General features: G+C 44.2%; 1 protein-coding gene across 1 annotated transcript in view; it reads left to right on the top strand.

Moving 5' to 3' along the window:
- The first annotated feature begins 261 nt into the window (after nt 1–261).
- DNTT (DNA nucleotidylexotransferase) overlaps nt 262–16,717 on the top strand; it is a 108,322-nt gene continuing 91,866 nt past the window's right edge. Inside the window, exons 1-3 of the mRNA XM_035138067.2 lie at nt 262–464; nt 6,431–6,631; nt 8,022–8,031. Of these exons, the coding sequence (XP_034993958.2) occupies nt 262–464; nt 6,431–6,631; nt 8,022–8,031 (414 nt within the window). The remainder of the gene's footprint in view (nt 465–6,430; nt 6,632–8,021; nt 8,032–16,717) is intronic.

Raw genomic sequence — 16,717 nt, 5'->3', positions numbered from 1 at the left:
TGCGCTACCTTTTCTGCTTTCTGAATTTAGAGAAAGTTGTAAAAGTTGCTTGAATCACAAGGAGTCTGAAAGAAAAGCCTGCTGTGTTTACTCCCATATAGCTTTGAGCTTGTGAGCCTGGAAGAGAAATAGAGCAAAATGACATCACTGGATGGTGCCATCAAAAGCTGCCTGTTGGCTGGGCAGACAGACTGAGTGCAAGCTGGTTTTTTCTGAGCTAAGCATTGGTTTAGACAAACAAGACAAAGTCTGCATTGTGTCATGAATATGATCAGAGCTACAGGCCTTATTCCCACGAGGAAGAAGTGGAAAGGGATGCAACTTTCAGCTCCTGTGAGCAGCTACAAAATACAGTTCAATGACATAACCATTTTTATTGTTGAGAAGAAGATGGGAATGAGCAGAAGGACATTCCTGATGGATTTAGCAAGAAGAAAAGGCTTCAGGGTGGAAAATGAGCTAAGGTATGGGGGGGGGGGGAACCACCACTCCACCCTCACCATTCATTAGATTCTTTTGTATGTAGACTTGGAGCTTAACATCTTTTGCTGACTGTGCAGTCCTATGCATGTCTACTCAGAAGTAATTTATCCCAGGTAAGTAGGGATATGGGATTGCAGCCTTAGCGTGCAAGGATGTGCTTATATATTCTGTAGCTGTCTTTTAGTAATTTTTCTGTCACTTAAAAGTTTGGGAAATTGTCATGAAGATAACGAAGCAAAGAGATCTGAATTGAATAATAAGTGGAATAAGTGGGCTGTTTAGCAACATTTCTGTGAAACTTCACTTAGCATTCGAGTTACATATTTAGTTTGATGTCTATATAGCTTCAAGGAAATGAATGTTCAAATGCACTCTAGTTCAACTGAGGTATATTCTGCATATATGCATAGGCTACTATTCTTGACTGCTGCAAGAAACTAGCATCCCATAGGAACATAGGAAACTGCATCATACAGGATCATACCATTGGTCCATCTAGCCCAGTATTGTCAACACTGGCTGGCAGCGGCTTTCCTAGGTTTCAGGTGATCAAGATGCTGGGGATTAAACCTGATACCCTCTGCATGCAAAGCATGTAGTGCCACTGAGCTTCAGCCCTTGCCCAGATGACCTTCATGTGAGTCTTCTTCCTAGCTTTCAGCGTAGAATCATAGAATTTTAGAGTTGGAAGGGACCAGAAGGACATCTGTAATGCAGGGATCCCACCCAACATGGGGTTTGAACCCACAACCCTGAGATTAAGGGTCTCAAACTCTACCGACTGAGCTTCCGCCTTTCCCCTCTCAATGGCCATTTAGAAAAATTCTAGGAAAATGTGGGAACCACAACAATAGTGGCTTCCAATTCTGAAATCCTCATGGGACAAGTTACCGTATCAGTTCTGAAGCAACAAGAGTCCTTCATTTTACATTACTGCTTCTCAGAAGACTATTCAGACATTTCATTCTTTTAATGATAAAGGAATAAATTGGTTTCTGAACAATTTTCAGATCACCAGCCTGAAGACACACACACACACGCACACACACACACACACTCTTTATCTTCCTCCGTTTGTTATGTGCCGACACATCCCTAAACTCTGCACCTAAATGTATTTGTAGAGTTCACTCATAAAATCTTTTATCTCCCTTTCTGCTAGACTGAATAGGCAGTTCTTTCAAATGCACCTTTTAAGAGGCTGATGTGCTTTGGAGTTCCATTCCGTCATTATTTTTAAATCTTTTCTGATCCGGGCTGAACAGAGTATTGCAAATAAAGGCCTCTTCCTGTGTCTTTTGGATACATCATAGTCAATGGCATCCACAACAGACTGTGTGCATTCTTTGCCACCATGTGGCTGGTGAATAACGGTTGTCCAACCAGTTGTCCCAGTTGTCCAACCTCTTTTGTCATTCCCATGCTTTAGGTCACCGGTGTAGCAAAATTGCTCATCATTTTTGCTCTTAATTCTTTCAAATAGAATCTCTCAAGTAGAATATTAGGAGTGCATCCCATTCATCTCGCAAATCGGGTTCTCTATTCATTGAGAGCACGTGTTGCGGTAGGGGTTAACAGGACATCTCCTGGGTTGCTGGGCAGATTAGTCTAATGGCCAGAGGGGGATTGGACAGTTTGTTGGGCGGGGGAGAAGTCATGTTGCAAGTTAATGATTGATAGTGATAGCGGGTATAAATTCTTTGTGTGCAGCTTTTAGTTTCACTGCTTATATGGATATTCCGTTAAAGGAATCTTGGGGCTCGACGGGCTCTCATCTGTATCCCCGCAAGGGGCTAGGGCCATGCAAGAGCAAGATCCTCAGGGAACATTTGGGGAGAGGTGAAGGGCCTGACACACGGCTCCATCATCTTTCAGTGGGTGTTTACCTACTGACTTCCCTAGATGGCTAGGGATGTCAGATCTGTCCCAGGGCGGGGGACAGATGGATGAACCAATGCCTAAACAACCACTCACATTTGGTTGTATTTTAAATGAAGTTGTGGCCAAAATAATGCCAAAAACCTTACACTTAAATTGCTGTGTGATGTGTGATTTATTGGGGGGGGGATGTCCTGTGACCTCGACATGCAATGGCTTTCTGATCTCCTTCCATACCGACAATGGTTCCTGACCTAACATGATGGTATGATGAAATTTAATCAAACATGCTTGTACCTTATTTACCAGCAAATACTAATTGCACATGTAAAAGAATGTGCAGGGATGGTGAAATGGATGTTCCAGATGTTGGACTACCATCATCCCAAACCAACATAGCCCAAGGTTCAAGGATGATGGGAGTTGTAGGACAACAACATCTGGAGAGCCACAGGTTCCCATACTTGCTCTAGTGTGACCAAGATACAGAATTCAAAGCAAGCCTATGTTAATGGGGGCTGGCATGGTTCCTGGAAGCTCTATTAAGTTATTTGGGGCAGAGTAACTGTAGGCTTGTGGAGGTAGTACACATGCATTGCAGATTTAATCCTTGGCATTTCCAGGCTAGGAAAGATGCCTGTGTGTGTCTGTGGATGGCAGAGTTTTTCTTCTTTGGGGATCACTCATAGCCGAGTAAGATTGTCTTCCATAAACACGGTTTTAAAAATGAGTCTGTAAGTGACTGTGGAGGCCAATTCTGGATCCACAAGTCTTTCCACAGTGAGGACATTGGTTTCCGGGTGGATTTGCCAAGCATGCCTTCCTCTTAGCATGTTTCTCCCTTGCATCCTGAGTTCGAGTGTCTTCAAAGCCCACAACACCTTTGGTAAATGCTGTTCCCCAATTGAAGTGCTCGCAGGCTAGTGTTTCCCAGTTGTCAGTGTTTATACTACATTTTTTTAGATTTACCTTGAGACAGTCTTTAAACCTCTTTTGCTGACCACCAGCCTTATGCTTTCCATTTTTAACTTCGGAATAGAGTAGTTGCTTTGGAAGATGATCATCAGGCATCCGCACAACATGACCTGTCCAATGAAGCTGATGTTGAAGAATCACTGCTTCAACACTGGTGATCTTTGCTTCTTCCATTACACTGATTTTAGTTCGCCTGTCTTCCCAAGTGATGTGTAAAAATTTTCGGAGACACCATTGATGAAATCTTTTGAGGAGCTGGAGATGGCGTTTATAAGTGGTCCAACATATAGTAAGTTTGGTAGTACAATAGCTTTGTGAACAAGCATTTTGCTTTCCCTACGAATGTCCTGGTCCTCAAACACTCTGCCCTTCAATCGGGAGAAAGCCACACTCACAGAGCTCAGGCGATGCTAGATTTTGGCATCAATGTTGGCCCTTGTGGAAAGATAACTGCCTAGGTAGGAGAAGTGATAGACATTATCCAACGTTACACCACTGAGTTGGATTTGTGGCGCTGCACAGGAAAGATACCTGTGTGTGTGTGTGATGGCAGAGTTATGCCTTTGGAGCAAGGAAAAGGTGGAGAAAGAAAATTTTGCAAATATGCTTCATATTGTTAGTGAGGAAATGGAATGCATCACTTTGTTTTCCTGCATCCGTTCTGAATTCACTTCAGCCAAGACCATTTAACCGTCAATTTTAAAATATTGTCAACAATATCTGTGGAAATCCTGCACTTCTTACATTTTATTATTTTTTGCCAAGAAGATGATGCAGCTGTAAAAGCATCAGAGGAAACTGTGGCACTGTTGGCTGAGCTGCTGCTGTTGTGAGTGCAGAAATGGCAAAGTTCCCAGATCGTCAGCTTTATACATATACATTAAACAAGCACATTTTATATAAAGGGATATAAACCACAGGAAGCAGAAGTTAAACATCTCTAACTGAAATTTGTTGTTGTTGAGACAACAAGGCAGAACCTAGCTCTGTGTTGATAAGAACATTGATGCACAGTGAATCTGATGACTCAGATATGTATTTAACTTAGGAAACATACCCCATCTTTCCTCTAAAAAAACCTAAGCTTACAACATCCAAGGAAAAATGCCAGAAAACAAGCAATTAAAACAATTTATAATCCAAAGCAGAAGCAGGATGACAATTCTTTGGATCCTCCCTTCTATAATATGCCTGACTAGTGGGATTTCAGAACTGGCATTTCAAGCTGTATTAGGGTCAAACTGCACATGACCTTCACTGTGTAGTTCTCCCTTGAGTGCACCATCCCTCTCTTCCCAGTTGCCCTGATAACTGGACTGGGCTCCCAGCAAGCTGGGTAGAGAACATAATCCTACACCCCTCCCTGCTGCAGCCTGCAGTTTGCACTGCAAACCAAGCTTTCTGTGTCTGTGACAATGAGTCCTGTTTCTCTGAAGTCAGCTATAGGAACATAGTGGTGGGTATTGACCCAGCTCAGGCACATGGTGTAGTGGCAAAGGCAATAGTTGGTCGTATTGTGATGGTTTCACTCCTGCCTGCAGGGTTATACTAGAGGGTGGTTGTTCAGCTCCATGGCTTTTGTCCTGTGGGGTCATGGCTGCAATTATCCATTCAGTCTCCTAATCTTATTCAATGTTCGTATGTAACTACTGGGAGCTGCTGTTTGGCTTTTTGGAGCACCAAGTTATTAGTACAGCTCTGTCTCTCCATTCCATCTGAATCAGGAGAGGCTGGTGCCTGAAATAAGTGAGGACGAATATATTGAGGATGAATCCTGATAAGGCAGAAGTGCTGCGGACGGGCAGTTCCTGTATCTGGGAATTTGGTGGACAACCCTGTTTCTGGGAGCAGTTGAAATCCTTCTGAAATAACAGGTTCATAGTCTGCGGGTACTCTTGGATTCTAGTCATGTCACTGGAGTCCCAGGTGGCTTCTATGCCTAGAGGTGTTTATGGTCATACTAGGCTGGTTTGGCAGCTACAGCTGTTCCTGGACCAGGATGGCCAGGCCTCAGTAATCCATGTTGTAGTGACTTTCATCTGATCTACTGCAATGCACTCTATGTGGGGCTGCCCTTGAAGGCTGTCAACATATCCCAGCATTCTCTGGAAGGCATTGCTGTGGCAAGTCAAGTCACTGTGCCACTGCAGCTAAATTTGACCGATTGGATCTTGCTTCCATTTGGTGAGTTAATGCCTCACCATATATTTCCCATATGGCTCATGCCACCTAAAATTATGCGAGAAGGTGCTATCCTATTCGGGCGGTAATTTTAGAAACAAGTTTTGGAAAGCGTCTTAAACGGCTTAGCACGCTATCCCTCGGAAAGCCCATTTGAAGCCCATTTCCTCCTCAGTGAATTCTGGGCCCTGTAGTTCACACCTCACAGGGTTACAATTGCCAGAAACCCTTAACAAACCACAGTGCTCAGAATTCTTTGAGGGAAAGATTGTGCTTCAAATGTCCTTTAAAGGTATAGTCACTATGCAGTCCCTGCTCTGCCTGGATTATACCAGAGGACTGGTATATTGAAGATCACAAGCCTGTGGGCATCAGGCACAAGGCTTTTGCTGGTTTTCAGCTGCCATATGTAAAAGCTTGAGTACAGACAGCTTATTGAGAAATCCCAGCAGTGGCATTGCTTGAAGTGTTCGACCCAACTGTCTCTTAACTGTTATGAAGCTCCCAGTCAATGAACAGGCACACCATTAATTCTCAAGGCTGTCAGGTAGCCTTAAGGAGGCTCTTCATTGCAACAGCATGTGGGCAGGCCAAATGTTTTCAGTGCTGCAGGCAATGGTGGGGAAAAAAAATATGTGCCTTAAGGGCATCAATTGATACTGAGTGTCAGAGGAAAGTCCAATCTGAAGGTTACAGGTAGGTAGCCATGTTGGTCTGACGTAGTTGAAACAAAATAAAAATATTCCTTCCAGCAGCACCTTATAGACCAACTAAGTTTGTCATTGGTATGAGCTTCGAAAGCATCGTGGCGTCAAATCACTTCCCCCTGTTCATTTTGTGGACAGCAAAATTTCAGGCTATTCTTGATAACTGGGAGAAAGACTTTTTTCCTTTATGTTTGTTTCTTTCCTAGTGATTCTGTCACACACATTGTGACTGAGAATAATTCTTGCACCGAGATCTTGAAATGGCTACAAGCACAGAAGGTGGAGGACAGTGCGAGATTCAGGATCCTGGACATCTCATGGTTGACAGCCTGCCTGGAGGCGGGAAGGCCGGTGGATTCAGAGAAATATCGGCTTGTAAGTAAAATGGACTCAGTTGAAAGCAACAGGTTGGGCAACACGTTGGAAAAGTCAAACCACAAGTAATGGGTGGTCGGGCCAGAATACTTAGGTTTAAATGGATTTGAAGGCTGGCTTCACCAAATCCAAAGTGGATGAAGTCCAAGTACTTAACTTGCTTGTTGGATCACAGCCAGACTTGGCTTACCTAATTTATTCTCCTGCCAAAACATGTTCTCCTTCTCTGTGGAAGCCTCCTGAGAAATATAAAGCAAACAGAGAATGGCCTAGAGTCAGTGCTGGTACACATGATCTTCTCTGCCCTTCTGACCACCCACCTCCATAATTTCCCTGACACCCAGCTGTGATGACCTTGGAGCGCATTTGTATGGAAAAGCGGCATACAGATTTAAACAATAAATTAATCTATGGCAAAGTACATGGTGGTGCGCATGTAATTACCAAATGCCAAACTCTGGGTTGGTCAGCTTTTGGGTGGGTAGGGGGCTGCTGCCACGGAGACCAGGTGATATATCTTTTTTCTTTTTAAAAAACACACATTTTCTGTCATTTATCCACATTCAGAGAAGTGGACTCTCCCATTTCCCACCTGGGAGCCTACTTCTTCTCCCAGTCTCTCACCCTGGGAGACCCTTTCTACCCTGTCTTTCATATAGGGAGGTTGGTCATGGATCCTAAGCCCCTTCATTCTGCTGACATGTCCCTCAAAGCAGAACTGAAGACATAGGAGTCAACTCCTAGGGAGCAAGGTCCCTTCGCCGCCTCCCCTAAAAAGTTTGAGGGGGTCAGACCAAAACTGAGGGGAATTTCCATTCAAATGGTGTGTTTGTGCCATGTCATGTGATCAGTTATGCAGGGCGGGGCTTACCCCCCAATTTTTTTTATTCAAGTTGGCACCCCTGACTGAAGATGACATCATTCCCTTCTTTTGTCATTGATGGAAGCGGGGAAATGGAAAACATTGTGGTATTAAATTGCCCCATCTCATGTCCCGGTCACAGGTAGCCAACAGAACAGAGGACATGGTGGTCGCTTCCCAAAGACCCCCCAACCCCCCCAACCAAAATATTAATCTGTTGCAGAATGCTTTCAATGCAGGAACTTTCAAATTGTGTGTGAGCACAGCGTTAACTCTCCAATCCGTCTTGAACATTATAGCACTGTTTTTACTATAACTTTAGTAATGTGCTTCATGCCACAAGCCAGAGAACCACACCACTAATTGTATCTGCCCAGCTGAGTTTGTGACTTGCTTCCTCCCTGCCGCCCAGAACTGCAGTCTCCACCACAAGCAAGACACTGTTCATATAATATGAACCATATTCATTTAAGCCTAATGCAGCTCTGTGGATATCTTGAAGAAAGTAATTGCCTAATAGGAATTAGGGCAGTCCTGCTATTGAAACTCCTTATGTGTAGTCCTTATCCCGTGTCAATTACAATGCCCAAAGAATGGGCATAAAAAGCAGGAGCAATTTCTGCCATGGTGGCAAGCTCAGCAAGTGCCATCATGACTACAGGAAGGATTGCAAGGCTGTCCAGCTACAAATGTGAATGCTGTGCTTTAAGAGATTTTGGGCGTGAGCAAGTCAGGGGATAATTATATGGAGAGAATAGTGGCAGCACCGTTAAGTGTGAACAAGCTGTTAATGTATAGTATTCAGTCTTTTTGTTCACAGAACCCGGATGGCTCATAGCTGGAGAAGGCTAGCTGGAGCAGAGTTTCCCATGGATTAGCTCTTCTGAGTGCAGAGCCAGGGAATGACAATTGATCAAGAAAAATGTATCTGGCTATCTGGCATCATCAATAATTTAAACGCTCTGCTGAGATGCGAGTCTCTGTCACCTGAGCAGATAAGAATATATTGCAGTTTCCTAATTTCTTCAGGATATTGCAAGGCCCAGATTTCTTTGGGATATTGCAGTTGACCGATTTGTTCCGGATATTGTGTTCAGTTCAGGTGTTTCTAACTTTCTAAACTTTATTAAGAAGGAACAACTCTATTTTGGGTGAGCCCTGAGCATGTGCCTAAAATAAGGTCGGCAATCTAAGTATTGTGTTAGCAAAATCCACATGCGCCCACCAGATGGCGATATTGCTCTCAGGCACTGGACGTTGTACAGCGCTTGTATTTTTTTTAAAAAAAATATTCCCAATGGATTTCTTGAAGAAAAGAATATAGTCAATACTTTGGATAATGCCTGTTTATGTCAATACATTTGTTGATTTATACAGGTTAAGCTTCGGTATTGGCTTACATGAGGAGCTGTGCTAAAAGATTAAAAGCTCAGGTAGAGATGGATGATCTAATAAAAATCCCTATGTGTGTGCATGCATGCATGTATTATGTGAGTGCGCGCACATGTGTGTGTGTGTGTGTGTGTGTGTGCGGCCCCCCCAGAGTAACTCAGTAATATTATATACATTTGCATAACAATTAAGGGATTTGATGTATAATAACCGAGCAATTTCCTTCAACTGCGCTATTTATGCCCCAAACTGGTAGCAATTTCCTTCAACTGCGCTATTTATGCCCCAAACTATAGGACAGATGTCAAAGATTTGAGATGGTTAGTTCTACTCAGAGTTGACCCATGGATAATGATGGCCATGCATGGTGTGGATCTGACCATAGGAGCATTCATTTCAATGGACCAACTCTGAATGCAGCTCAGCTGGATATAACCCTTGGGCTGCTTATTTCAGTTTGAGATGTGAGCTTCACCATATGAGCCATTTCTTCCTGAAAGCCTGTTCCTGTTTATCTTGCTCTCTTGGTCTTGCTGAGCCTTCTGCACTTCTATTTCTTTCCACCATTTGTTCCCTAAGCCCCCAAGTCCCTTCTGCCTGTCTCTTGTACCAGAGATCTTCTTTGGCGATCACTCATAGCCGAGTAAGATTGTCTTCCATAAACACGGTTTTAACAATGGGTCCGTAAGTGACTGTGGAGGCCAATTCTGGACCCACACATCCTTCCGCAATGGGGACATTGGTTTCCAGGCAGGAGTTGATCACGGTGTGGATTTGCCAAGCGTGCCTTCCTCTTAGCACATTTCTCCCTTGCGTCCTGAGATCGAGTTTCTTCAAAGCCCATGACACCCTTGGTAAAGGCTGTTCTCCAATTGAAGTGCTCGCAGGCCAGTGTTTGCCAGTTGTCAGTGTTTATACTACATTTTTAAAGATTTGCCTTGAGACAGTCTTTAAACCTCTTTTGTTGACCACCAGCATTACGCTTTCCATTTTTAACTTCAGAATAGAATAGTTGCTTTGGAAGGCATCCGCACAACATGACCAGTCCAACGAAGCTGATGTTGAAGAATCATTGCTGCAACACTGGTGATCTTTGCTTCTTCCATTACACTGATTTTAGTTCGCCTGTCTTCCCAAGTGATGTGTAAAAATTTTCAGAGACACCGTTGATGGAATCTTTCGAGGAGTTGGAGATGGCGTTTATAAGTAGTCCATGTTTCACAAGCATATAGTAAGGTTGGTAGTACAATAGCTTTGTAAACAAGCATTTTGGTTTTCCTGCGAATGTCCCGGTCCTCAAACACTCTGCCCTTCAGTCGGGAGAAAGCCGCACTTGCAGAGCTCAGGCGATGCTGGATTTCGGCATCAATGTTGGCCCTTGTGGAAAGGTAACTGCCTAGGGAGGAGAAGTGATCAACATTTTCCAATGTTACACCACTGAGTTAGATTTGTGGCGCTGCAGAGGGGTTATTTTGTACCTGTTGGTGCAGCACTTTGGTTTTTTGGATGTTGAGTGATAGGCCAAGCTTTTCGTAAGCTTCTACAAAGATATTTAGGATGGCTTGGAGGTCATCCTCTGAGCGTGCGCACACTACGTTGTCATCAGCATACTGAAGCTCTATGACGGAAGTTACGGTAACCTTACTTTTTTGCTTTCAGCCTGCTCAGATTGAAGAGCTTTCCATCAGTTCGATATATGATTTCTACTCCGGTCAGGAGTTTCCCACCTGTACCTGTTCCCATCTCTGTACCAGAGATGCTCCACTAATGACTAACACATGGCCTTCTGACTTCCCATGCTGAATCAATGACCAGGGCTTCATCAACACAGCACAAAACACCTGCACAGCATTATAATGCAGCCAGCACTTTGTGATTTTGTTTCTTTGTCCTTGTGATCATACCTGTCTCAGAGATGGAGAACATCTCCCACCATCCCTTACTAATGGCCATTCTTGCTGGGGTTGATGGGAGTTGGAGTCCAACAACGTCTGGATGGACACAGCTTCCCCATGCCTGCTTTAAGAAATATACCACCATATGCAACCGAGAGTAGAACTGGCAACCCCCAGTTGTGTCTGCAGCCATATGTGTGGTGTTCTGCAGTTTGGATCACCTTCCAGGGCGCTGACGTAGTTTCTGGCACTGAACTGGCTCCTGCCATCCACTGGGCAAATGGCCACCTGTCCTCCTTGATAGGAATGGGCACTTTGCCTGAGTGAGCAACAGTGGACCTCCTAAATATGACCCCTGACCTTTTCTGAGCTCTTGTATGCTTGGGTGTTTGGCTGACTCCTGGCTTCCTTCCAGCGGTGCACGGCATAGCTGCCAAGTACCCCGCTTTCCCCGGGAAACCCCCGTTTTTCCTTACATTTTCCCGGCAGTCCCCCGTATCACTTCATCTCCCGTTATTCTCCTGCCGGCGGCCATTTCCCCCCCGATTTGCCCATCTATGGGCACTGAAAATGGCTGGTGCCGGCTTCGAAACTCACGCCTGTGCATGTCTGGAAGTGCGTAGACGCGGCTTCCGGTGTCGGCGGTGGCCATTTTTTGTGCCCATAGATGGGCAGAGCGACACCGGAAGTTGCGTCTACGCACTTCCGGACATGTGTAGACGTGACTTTCGAAGCCGGTGGCGGCCATTTTTGGTGCAAAGTGACACCGGAAGTTGCGTCTACGCAACTTCTGGTGTCATGTGGCTGCCGGTCCCGGATTCTGCAGTCCAGGACTTGGCAGGTATGGCGCATGGTCTGTGGACTAAGGGAACTAGACTAGTCCCGGTAAATTAGAGTATTATAGTATTAGTGCCTGGTGCCTCCTTCCCAAAGCCCAGGAAGCTTCTGCCTGGCTTAGAGAAGGATTGGGATGTTGTGATATCGCCTCCCCAATTGCCCTCACAAGCTGGTGCCTCTGTCCCTAACTGTTTGCCTACGAAAAATTTCACCACAGAGTACTGTTTCCTTCCTCAGGCTGTGGCTTTTCTCAGCCCTGATGCAATGCTCTTTCCGTGCTTTATAATAGGTATCTCCACCAGAATTTCAAGCGGTAGCACCAGAAAATGTGCCAGAACACAATCTTTTTTTCTATGGCTTAAAAGGTGCAAATATTTCATGCTCTAAATACTTACCCGTGTTAGGGACAACTCTGGCTTCATTCTGTACAAGTAGGCTAATTAGAATCCATCTCCAATGAACTTTTCATAATCAAGACACATATCAAAGCAGTAAGAATTTTAATGAAATTAAAAAAGAACAACACACCAAAGACTGAAATTGAACAGAAGGCAGGGAAGCCCTTGCCCGTAAGCATGTTTAAAACCAGCCCATGACGTTTTGCTACCAGAATGATCTTTTAGATTTTCTGCTGCCTCCAGGAATAAGGAAGAGTTGAAATAAAGGTTAATTGGTTTTAAAGGGTTTTTCAAATTAATTTTGTTGTAATTTAATTGGAGCAACATGAAGTGGAGATTTGTTTTACAATGATCAGCTAATTTCAGACAAGGGTCAGTGACAAAATAATGGACTCTACTGGAGTGTGGACTCTGCCACTGCAGGGGAGCCCAGTGAGAGGAGCCAAGGCCAGGATTAGCCAGGAGGTGAGGCATAATGCAGTGAGCTACAACTAGGCAGAATGAGGCGGTTTTCTCAGGTGGCAGATTTTAGGCAACGTTAAGCAATAGCATTTTTTTTAAAAAAATCATTTGGCTCTCACATCCAGCCACACAATATCCTGGGAGCTTCTGCTCTGAGAGCTAGAAGTACAAAGACCTCATTGCAGAATGCTGAGGGTTGTCCCATCATGATTTTGCCCTGTTGAAGCTGCACAAAGCAGCTAGGATCAGACACTGAGATCCCTGTTCCGAGTGGGGTGACCAAGATGATCAAAGGTCAGGAAACCAAGCCTCATGAGGAAGGGTTGAGGGAGTTGGGTATCTTTAGCCTGGAGAAGAGAAGACTGAGAGGTGATACGACAGCTACCTTCACATAGCTGAAGGGCTGTCACATGGAAGATGGAGTTAGTTTGCTTTCTGCTGCTTCGCAGGGTAAGAGCTGTGGAGGATAAGACCAATGGATTCAAATTAGAAGAAAGGAGATGGGCAAAGTGTGATGCAGCAGCTAAAAAAGCCAATGCAATTCTGGGCTGCATCAATAGGAGTATAGCATCTAGATCAAGGGAAGTAATAGTACCACTGTATTCTGTTCTGGTCAGACCTCACCTGGAGTACTGTGTCCAGTTCTGGGCACCACAGTTCAAGAAAGATACTGAGAAGCTGGAACGTGTCCGGAGGAGGGCAACCAAAATGGTCAAAGAAACCATTGCCTTATGAGGAACGGCTTAGGGAGCTGGGTATGTTTAGCCTGGAGAAGAGAAGGTTAAGGGGTGATATGATAGCCATGTTCAAATATATAAAAGGATGTAATATAGAGGAGGGTGAAAGGTTGTTTTCTGCTGCTCCAGAGAAGCGGACACGGAGCAATGGATTCAAACTACAAGAAAGAAGATTCCACCTAAACATTAGGAAGAACTTCCTGACAGTAAGAGCTGTTCGGCAGTGGAATTTGCTACCAAGGAGTGTGGTGGAGTCTCCTTCTTTGGAGGTCTTTAAGCAGAGGCTTGACAGCCATATGTCAAGAATGCTTTGATGGTGTTTCCTGCTTGGCAGGGGGTTGGACTGGATGGCCCTCGTGGTCTCTTCCAACTCTACGATTCTATGATTCTATGAGATTTTGAGTAAACATCAGGAGGAACTTTCTGGCAGTAAGAGCTGTTTTAGAGTGGAACAAACTACCTTGGAAGGGGCTGGACGTTACTTCATTGGAGGTTTCTGAACAGAGGTTGGATGAGTATCTATCAGGGATTCTGTAGCTGTGATTCCCGCATTTCAGAGAGTTAGACTAGAAGATGAGCCTTTTGGTTGAACTGTACAATTCTATGTTCTATGATTTTCTGATTTCAGCATCCCTCCAGCAAGGAGGCAATTTTCTGTTTCAAGTCTCTTTGTGTCTTCAAAAGCTGGCAGAATGCAACTGATGCAGTATTAGTGTAATATAATAAATTAACCAGGCACCTATCATAAGTCTTCATGCCACGTTTTGCACTAACTGAAGTTTCTGGTCACTTTTCAAAAGCAGTCCCACGAACAACACATTACATCGGTCTAATCTGGAAGTGACTGGAGCATGTGTAACTGGCAATTTCCTTGTTCCAAAAATGTAGCACTCACTGCTACATTTCTGTCTAAACAGGCTCCTGGAATTAACTAAAATCTCAAGAGAGTACAGTATATTGACAGGAACTTGTTTAAGGTGATCAAATAATTTTCCAGACCATGTTGATACTTAATCATGCTGTACCAGGCAAACTGAAGCTATAGGTCATAAATTGCACATAACAGACATATTCTTCAGCCTGGTCTTGCATAAAATCATTGAAATTAGACAACTCAGAAGTTGTAAGTTTTACAAAGTTAAGAGATGACTTAACTTCCGAAATTTCCCACGCAGCACTACTGTCTTCCGAATTTCTTTAGCTGGTATTGGGTCTCTGGCAGCCCATTTAGCTGTGATATGGTGTCTGCAGTTTAAAATCCACCATTAAAGTATAATTCACAGATTGTATTATTATCAAGTCTGAATGATTTTGTCGCAACCTACTGAATCCCTTTGGGCTATTTGCCAAGGCAGGCTCAGACATACGCACACCAATTTTCCTCCTTTCAAAACACACAGTGAAAATTACCAGAAAGCTGTGCTTACTACCGCTATTAGAAATTATCCTAATACAAATGCCATTGAACAAGTAAATGAATTCCTAGTCTCCACTGGATCATATATAATGACAACTTTTAGATGAATTATTATTAGCGGAAGGGCTTATCTAATTTGGCAAAAGTCTTTTGTCCCATATATTACAGTCCTGTTTCTGACGTAGACATGGAAGAAAGCTTTTCACGCTATACCTGGTTTCCTACATTTTTGTCCTTAAATGTGTCAATACAGAATGAATCAATCTAGAATGGGTGCTCCCCCACCCACCAAAACTGAGATGTTCTATAATTTGACTTTGTGAATCATATTTGTTAAGAAGGGGAGCAGTACTAGGTCTCTCAAGCAACCTTAAGAATCGATTCTTTGTCAAACTCTGCTTTTCGCATGAGGAAACCACTTATAAGCCACTTGCTCTTTAATTCTCTTGCCGGACAGCTGGGATTCAGTTGACAACTTTACCATGTTACAGTATCAGCTCAACATGGAGGCCCTCTTGTCTTTGGAAAGGAGGAAGCAATGTATTTTCCTTATTTGGGTACTGGCTAGGATAAAGAACACAGGCATGGAGAAGATTTAATACTAGTCAGAGCATGTGTGGCAATATGACTTAGCCAGTCTAACCCAGGGGTAGGAAGCCTCAGGCTCAGGGGAGAAAGTGGCTCTCCAAGTCACTTTGTGTGGATCTCCCTAGCCACACCCTTTCCCCTGAGGCCACACCCCTCACCAGCCCTTGGTTTACATCCTGCTTTAGTGTTTTTGCTTGGTTGGAATGTGTCCTTGAACTCTAATAATGATTCTTGCTTGAGGATAGAGAGAGGTGTGTGTTGCATTGAGAAACCAGCCCAATGTACCACAAAGCTAAACAATTATATCCATTGTTTTGCCCAGTTTTGTCTCTGATCCCCTGCACTAGTGATATGTGAACCTGAGAACGTTGCCCAGAAGGGAATGTGACCCACAGGCTGTATGTTTCTCCACCCTTCCGGTCTAACCCTATGTTTCTCCAGAATCTGCGTTTTATGGCCATTTGGTCACCATAGGGACATTTTTCAAAATAATTTTTTTCATGGCAGATGTAAAGTTTGCCCTCTGGGAGAAGGGCCACATGCCCTGGGTATGAACCCTGCGATCTCCTGGAACAGCTCCTGGGCAACAGCTGCCAGTCAGTTTAGATACTACTGAGCTAATGGTCTAATTTGATATAAGGCAGGTTTCTGTGTTCCCATGGTAACTCAATACAGTGGAACCTCTGTTTACGAACACCTCGGTTTATGAATTTTTGGTTTACGAATGCCGCGGACCCATCTGGAATGGATTAATTCACTTTCCATTACTTTCTATGGGAAAGTTCGCTTCAGTTTATGAACGCTTCAGTTTATGAACAGACTTCCGGAACCAATTACACCCATGCTTCAGGTTAAGTACGCTTCAGGTTGAGTACTCCGCGGACCCGCCTGGAACGGATTAGTCCACTTTCCATTACTTTCAATGGGAAAGTTCGCTTCAGTTTATGAACGCTTCAGTTTAAGTACTCCGCGGACCGTCTGGAACAGATTAATCCACTTTCCATTACTTTCAATGGGAAAGTTCGCTTCAGTTTATGAACAGACTTCCGGAACCAATTGTGTTCATAAACCGAGGTACCACTGTAGTTGAATAAAAAGCATCATGCCTGGGAATGATGGGAGATAATATGAAAATCCTATCTGTGGTGTTGGTCCCATTGCATGGACAGGCGGTGACCCCTGAGCGGAATAATGACTCAAGACAACTTGCTATGGGATTAAAATTGGCCACAACTTTATTAAAGGGAGACATTGTAGGGAGACATTGGCTCAGGCATTGGGCATTTATCCCTCCCAGTCCCCAGCTGGGGATCTGGGAGACTTCAGGGTTATCCAGAATGTGTGGGGATTGGGCTGGCTCTGGAGAACATATGTTCAAGCAGAGAGCCCACCCCCCATTTGCTGCTGCTGGAGGGGAGAGCAATGACAACCTTTTGGCGTATGGCCAATGATTCCTCTCAAGACCCCTTTAATGGGGAACCCTGGTATCGCTGCTGAAAAGGGGGCATGGGAAACAGCTTCATGCCCCCC

Source organism: Zootoca vivipara, chromosome 5 (genome assembly GCF_963506605.1).
Source record: "Zootoca vivipara chromosome 5, rZooViv1.1, whole genome shotgun sequence".
Classification (NCBI taxonomy): domain Eukaryota; kingdom Metazoa; phylum Chordata; class Lepidosauria; order Squamata; family Lacertidae; genus Zootoca; species Zootoca vivipara.
This window is presented reverse-complemented; position numbering and strand designations above follow the sequence as displayed.